The sequence below is a fragment of the Liolophura sinensis genome, chromosome 9 (genome assembly GCF_032854445.1).
Source record: "Liolophura sinensis isolate JHLJ2023 chromosome 9, CUHK_Ljap_v2, whole genome shotgun sequence".
NCBI classification, from domain to species: domain Eukaryota; kingdom Metazoa; phylum Mollusca; class Polyplacophora; order Chitonida; family Chitonidae; genus Liolophura; species Liolophura sinensis.
In genome coordinates, this window is record NC_088303.1 from 23,254,598 (window position 1) to 23,261,954 (window position 7,357).

The 7,357-nt window shown below is 36.5% G+C and overlaps 1 protein-coding gene across 1 annotated transcript; it reads right to left on the bottom strand.

The window, feature by feature from the left end:
* Positions 1-29: 29 nt before the first annotated feature.
* On the bottom strand, positions 30-5,213 carry LOC135475410 (prostamide/prostaglandin F synthase-like). Its single transcript, XM_064755295.1, has 6 exons — positions 5,072-5,213; positions 4,534-4,738; positions 3,723-3,774; positions 3,370-3,433; positions 2,595-2,670; positions 30-951 (listed from the first exon to the last, which is right to left on the bottom strand). Exons 2-6 carry the CDS (start codon positions 4,640-4,642, stop codon positions 779-781), a joined length of 474 nt encoding a protein of 157 aa, XP_064611365.1. The 5' UTR covers positions 4,643-4,738; positions 5,072-5,213; the 3' UTR covers positions 30-778.
* Positions 5,214-7,357: the final 2,144 nt, after the last annotated feature.

Below are 7,357 nucleotides of genomic sequence, written 5' to 3' on the forward strand. Positions count from 1 at the left end.
ACAAGTAAGAAAGAAATTAAAAACAGTGGGCAACTTTACTCTTCGCAGTTTATTCCAAAATATACAAACAAATCATATAATCTGCATAATCTGTGATGGGAATACACACTTTGTGAAAGTTGATTTTTCATCACTAGTAAAGACAAGAATAGGGCAACAGTTAAATATACAGGTACCTTGTACACATAATCAGACTTTGAGCATGAACAATTTTGTCACCATTTGCCTGAATTTATCTCGCTAAACACAAAATCTATACCACAGACCTTCAATATGAAGCAGCACCCCCATAATGGCAGTTAAGAGAAAGTTCCTATTCAGTAAATCTGTACTCGACGAGAGTTTCCCAGATCCACGTCATACAGCCAAGGGAGGTAATCCTTTCATATTGAACAACAACAACTCTGCAAACGTCACTTTGACAGTAAAGATATTGAAATTGCTTATCTGGAGCATGAAGGAGAGGAAGATGTTTAAAATAAAGGAAAATATAACAATAATCATTGACTGAAGATGAAACATGACACAGGCAAATGACTAAATCGCGGAATGATTCTAATCGTTTGCCTTTGTGCTGCGCTAGAAAAACACATTGCTTCCTGGCAAATCAATGTCGACTTTACCAGTTTGGTTAGGGAAAAAATTGACAAAACTTGTGTCCTACACACATTTTTTACTAAATAAATCAATACATTTCCAAACTACTGTGTTAAACGCTGAAACTGGTTAAGTCCAAAACATGTCCACGTTTGTTCATTTCAGCACAACGAATATAGTTTTATGTTCTCTTGCACACATCTCCGTCACATGTGACCCCTGATGTCTTGGCCTGCCCACTGGCAGCATCCTCCTCTGGAGCGCCCTCTATTCCCAGCGACTTTAGCACTTCTGACAACTCTACATGATCTGCCGGGTTCTCCTGCTTAAAACTCAGCAACACCTTGTCTCCCCCTGAAAGGTATGCACCAACAATCAGACAAATAGACACACATGTATTAATAAGGGAGGAGGTTTTTGTCAACTGCATCTTCTCCAACTTGTAGTTCTACAAATTTCCTAAATATTCAGTAAGAGAGAACATGTGTTCTGCAATAGAGAACGTGTGTTCAGTAATAGAGAACGTGTGTTCAGTAATAGAGAACGTGTGTTCAGTAATAGAGAACGTGTGTTCAGTAATACAGAAAATATGTTCAGTAATACAGAACGTGTGTTCAGTAATACAGAACGTGTTCAGTAATACAGAACGTGTGTTCAGTAATACAGAAAATGTGTTCAGTAATACAGAACATGTGTTCAGTAATACAGAACGTGTGTTCAGTAATACAGAAAATGTGTTCAGTAATACAGAACGTGTGTTCAGTAATACAGAACGTGTGTTCAGTAATACAAAAAATGTGTTCAGTAATACAGAAAATGTGTTCAGTAATACAGAACGTGTGTTCAGTAATACAGAACATGTGTTCAGTAATACAGAATGTGTGTTTAGTAATACAGAAAATGTGTTCAGTAAGAGAGAACATGTGTTCAGTAAGAGAGAACATGTGTTCAGTAAGAGAGAACATGTGTTCAGTAATACAGAACATGAGTATATTCTGACAAATTTGACATTCATTTTCAGTAGATTCTACACTAGCATGTACCTTTGTCATATACTCAACATACACTCAATGGTAGGAGAAAATCAAAATAACATTGCCATGATCGTAATACTGGGAGGGATACACCATCACTTATGACTATTCATTTGATAGCTCATGGTTAGAGAGTCCTGCTTGAAGTCAAGACAACTGGGATCAAACCTGGATCGACTCTTACCAAAGACTGATAAAAAATGATACTTGTTGCTACCTTACTTAGTGATCAGCACTGAGAGGAGCAAGGAAACGGGACCAACTGGCCCTGTGCGAGTATAATCGGACTGGGTGAGGTGTCATTTCTGGTGTCTTCGGAATAATACTTCAGTGGCTTCAGCACTTTGGTGGCATGGACACACCACAAGAGGACACAGTATATGTACAAAACTTAAATCTGTATCCAAATGATCATACCCATTTTATTAAATTGGTTTTACCACCCTGGTTCACATAACTTCAGTGTGACATCTCCACTATGAACAAAGAGAGAGACCTCTTCCAAAAAGAAAAATACTCTGTCTTTTTTTGTTTCAGGCTTAATGACTACTCATTGTCATATGACTGAAAAAGCCTGACATTGAACTCCAAGCATTCATTCACTCCATTATCATGGAAGGAAACCACTGCCAGCCAGTTACCATGGTTACCTGAAAAATACACTTGTCAAATCAACAAGAAAAAGGTCTCACTCTTGCTGATCCTAAAGAAGATGTCACACTGAAGTATAATGCTTAAAACAGGATAGTAAAACCAATTTAATAAAATGGGTGTGATCTTTTGGATACAGAGCTAAATTTTGAACTTCACCATATCAGTTAGCATTTCTGTACATGTGCATGTGGATTCCTTTCTCAGCCTAGCTTAATGAACAATGTCATTCATAAACAGTTTTTGGTGACTACCTTTAAAGGTCTTCATTCAAACCCAAGTGACAAGTGCAATAGATTACGTGCTACATACCAGAACTGACCACAAGAGCACCTCCATTTTGAAACCCATCTCCTTTTAGGTTGCCTCCAAGTGCATCAGCTTTTGCCTACACAAATTGAGAATTGAAGAACTTAAGTAATCTCCACACCCAAGTCAGCATTGCTAGAAACTACAGGTTTGGTTATTTATTTAAACCTGTAAAAATATATAATAATACATGTAAGAACAGGAGTCTATGCAAGTAGTTTCATACTTAACACAGAAACAGCACAAAGTTGTTTGTGTAATGACATTCCTGGAAACTAGGTTACCTCCCTTGGAGAGAGGCGCATGTGTGGAGTTATGCAACTTCCAGGGCTATTCCTGCTCAATTAGCGCATGGAGTTGTGTTAAGGATAGTTATGCCCTTACTTATCATCTGAAAACACTGAATATATAGACTTGCTGTTTAAACATGATTGAGCCTCATCCTGATAACCAAAGTATTCCACATTAATGTGGTCATTGCCTAGATCGGCCGAATAAATGCATGTTTTTATTTTACACGTAATAAAAACATAAGAACCACACATGCTGCATCCTTGCATATACCATTTTGTGTATTATTACATCAAGAATGTACAAAAAGGTGAGACATTTTCAAATATTAGGAAGCGAGCACAATTTATGAATTGTTTAACCTGTTTATCATATATTATCTGCTTGCAAGCCCCTAAAAATTAAGCTGGTCTGCACAGATTATGGCATTTGAATATATAACGGAGCTGATGTGAGAACTGGGCCCTATAAAGACATTTAATCTTACCTGAGATGAAGCTTCTCGTCCTTTCTTTGAAAACACTGAGCCTATTGCACTAAAGAATCCTAGTCTGAAATAAATGAAATGAAACCAGAAAGATTACTGCCACTTACTGTTTGTGTTCTCAGTGTACATTCCTTTCTTGAATATTGTAATACATGTAATGTAATATCTTGACCTCTTGGAAAGGCCACACATATCAGTATTATGTATAAGATCCCTGACTATTATCAACTTTTGTAAGGTGTTCTGCCACTCATAGAACTGGCTGTCACTGAACATGTGAAAAACTCTGGAGCATGACATAAGAATCAAATTACGTATCACATATGCCTTATGGGGTCAATGATGATCTTTACCTCTTAAATCCCAAGTTTTGGTAGCACTCCTTCTTCAGGTCAATGTACAATTCTGTGGACAAAAACGACACAAGAAACTACATTGGTTCTTTGGACAGACTTTTTATTTTACATCAGAATTTTCTGAGGGAACTGTGAGCATCTGATTATCAATCAATTGCCAGAGGTTTGAAGACGAACAGGAGGCCTCCATGGCCTAATGGCTCGTGAGCATCCCACCAATGTGATAGCTGTGAGCTGAAGTTCAGCTGGTGCTGGCATCCTCTCCTTTTTTTACGTGGGAAGGTCTGGTCATGGGTTTACCTCGGGCTCGGCACGGTATCCCCCAAGTGCCGCTATATGAGTGAAATGTTCTTGAATATGTTGTAAAACATCAATCAAACAAATAAATGAATGAGTGAGTGAATAAAGAAATAGAACATCTAACACTGTTAAAAAAAAAAAATGGAAGCTGCCTGTTGACAAATTTGTGAACATGTTTTATCTGATGTACTACTAATACTGTAATTCTTCAACCTTTTCACATGTTTACAAGGTGATAAGTGAAATATATTCTGGAGGCATTATTCTGTGTAGAAATTTTTTTGAATCCCTGATATTGGCCAAACGAGACATGTAGTTTTGTCTCCAAAATGAAATTAATAAATGCACATAAACTGCATTTAAAGTGGCTCTTTCATACACAAAAAGGTTGAGGAATTAAGATACTATCTAGTATAAATGCATTAAAAAGAATAATGAGCAATACAACAGGTCTAACTGAAGATCTACCATATGCACTGTCTGTCTCTACATGATGTTTATGGCATACCTCCTGAGAAGAAATTCCCCTCCACAAACTCCTCTACCCCTAATTCCTCCAAGCCTATGCCTACCAGTCGCACCTGGTGGGCATCCAGCTGAGGTTTCAAGGTGCTCATTTGCCTCGCTCCGAGGCGACAGAAGGGTCATCCAAATCTCCGCAGGAAGAGGATCACACAGGCTTGGTCTTTCCAAAATGTTTCCATGGCAACCATCTGCGGAAAGCAAAACTTGTCTGACATTTATCTTTGTCATGATGAATATGAGAATTTTTAAACAGCACAATGAGACCACCAATCAAGACAATCATCTATTTTATTTAATCACTTTCCACGATGTCGAGTCGGTGGTGCACGATGTTAGGCTTTTAATACATATTCAAATATCAACATTCTCACAGTAGTTGCTGACAAAAAAATATAAAACACCTTACATCAAATTAGTCAGCAGCCGTACGTAGTTTATTAACTACTTAGTATATGTTGTTGTTGTTGATCCATATAGCCGTAAAACACATGTAAACTTTAATTATTAGGCCCCAATCTTACCTGACCAGTTGTCACACTTTTCACCAAGCATTTTGCTATCTTTGATATCTCCATGGCTTAAATGTGTGCGCTCAATGGAACGCATAACACATGTTCTTTATGGAGCGCTCATCAACTTCGCACTTACGATTTCATGGTTACATAAATCTCGTCACGAGACTTCAAGGGAGATAATTTACCAAGTTGTGTCCCTTGATCCTCATCTTGACAAGAGTCGGAGAACCCATGTATCTTGTTTAACTCTCGATCTAGCCTTGGAGGCAGGATTAAATCTATTTATTTTCTTATTTATACACCTTTTAAATTTCATACTTCTTGCTTCTAATTTATATCTTAAATATATCTTAAATTATAGACAGTAATTCAAATTTCAGATCAGAACATGACTGCTAGTCTGTCAGATTAATCCTTGCCTGCTTTGGAAATAACTTACCCTAAATAGAATCCTGCTTGGATAAGTTCTAGTTAATCATCCTACTCTCTGACACAGAAAATGACATTGCCTCTCAACACTATCGTGATATCCTTGGTTACCTCACCTCAACTGTAATTGGGATTTTAAGGGCATTATGAGCAATTGTCAGCACTTGCTAAGCCATTTAGATGTTAGTGGCATAAGCTTATAAGAATTTTTCACTGGCCTTCCCTCTATAGAAACACTGAGTACACTCAAAAGCAAATCTGTATGTTCAATGTGGAAAACTTCATCAGTTACTTAGCACTTAATTAGTAAAGCAGCCCCCATCTGTATTTTTTTTTTTTTTTGTGAAACATTCTTGAATATGGCATATTCTATTCAGGTACATACACAGTCAGGCAACATTTATAATGAACTGATTCAATTAACAAACTAACTACTGTCAAATGCTTTTAAAAAGGTTCAGTGGCACTTATCCTATTTAACAGGTAAGAAATAAATATACATGTCAAGTATCAATTTAAAATATTGACAAAAATAGTTTTTCCACTTAGTAACCTGTGAAAATTGAATCAAATTTAACCACTGCACAAGGATGACATATGCTTATTTCTTATATTTAGTAAGTGAATTAATAAATAAATACACATACTTACAGTTACACATATGCAATATATGGGCATACACATATACAACAGACTGCAATACGTAAACAAAAAGGGACCACATACACATGTGTACATGTGGCATAAAAAACACATTGGGGACTACATAATACTACTCTATACAACATAAAACACATTGGGGACTATATAATACTACTCTATACAACATAAAACACATTGGGGACTATATAATACTACTCTATAACACATAAAACACATTGTGACAACATACACATATAACATATAATATAAAACTATAATATATAACCATAATGAACAAACAAATAGGGAGCACACTCTAATGTGTGATTTATGTGACTGGTCAGGGTTATAAAACATTAATCTTTGGCAGGTACCTGGCAAACCACCCAGTAATACTTATTATATGAGACTACATACATGTACAGTACAAACACATAAACATAGTATGAACTACTACATGAGCTTATGTACTGTAGCACACCAACATCGCTACTTTGAGGAAGGTGAAAAATTAAGTGCTGCATGTTGCAGGTGTCTATACTTCAGTATCATCTGGGATGTAGACAGATGGATGTCTGCATTAATCCCAGGTTTTATTAATCTATCAAGACAACAGTTTAATCATGATATAAAACTGCAGAAATATGGTTTAATAAAACTGAAGCATACATATAGAAACTAGTAACTGTCTACTACATTATAATATTACTTGCAATCACACCTTACACGTAAACGGCATACTGTATACATCAATAATAAACATACCTATGCTATATTACCTGGTATTACCTTGCTGCAAAGTTCCAATTTTCTCAAGAACTCTACACTGCATGTATAACAGCTATATGAGGCAAAGAGGCAAATTTTGCTTGATTTGGATTGATTCATCAACCGTACCGGACTACTTAAAATGTTTCTTGTTGTTGTGAATTTCGGTTAATTTTTAATAAAACAAACGTGACTATAAGTATTGGCACCAAAACTTTTATTATAAACTGAAGCCTTCACTATGTGCCTGACAGACCAAACTGATCTGGGTAAAATAAAGTAACTTCAGACAGCCTCAAATTTTCCAGTGTATAGAATGCAACACAAAAACAAAATATGAAGTCCATATGTGTCAGTATACACACAGAATATATCGCGATGTCTTCAAAGTGGGCTGTCTGACCAACGTATCCTCCCCATTTTGGTTTATGGGCTGATCCATTTTGGTATCGC

Coding starts and splice junctions, on each gene's coding strand:
- LOC135475410 (XM_064755295.1), bottom strand. CDS start 4,642: ATGAGCACCTTGAAACCTCAGCTGGATGCCCACCAGGTGCGACTGGTA. Junction 3,775..4,533: donor GGGGAATTTCTTCTCAGGAG/GTATGCCATAAA, acceptor TTTTGTCCACAG/AATTGTACATTGACCTGAAG. Junction 3,434..3,722: donor CAAAACTTGGGATTTAAGAG/GTAAAGATCATC, acceptor CATTTATTTCAG/ACTAGGATTCTTTAGTGCAA.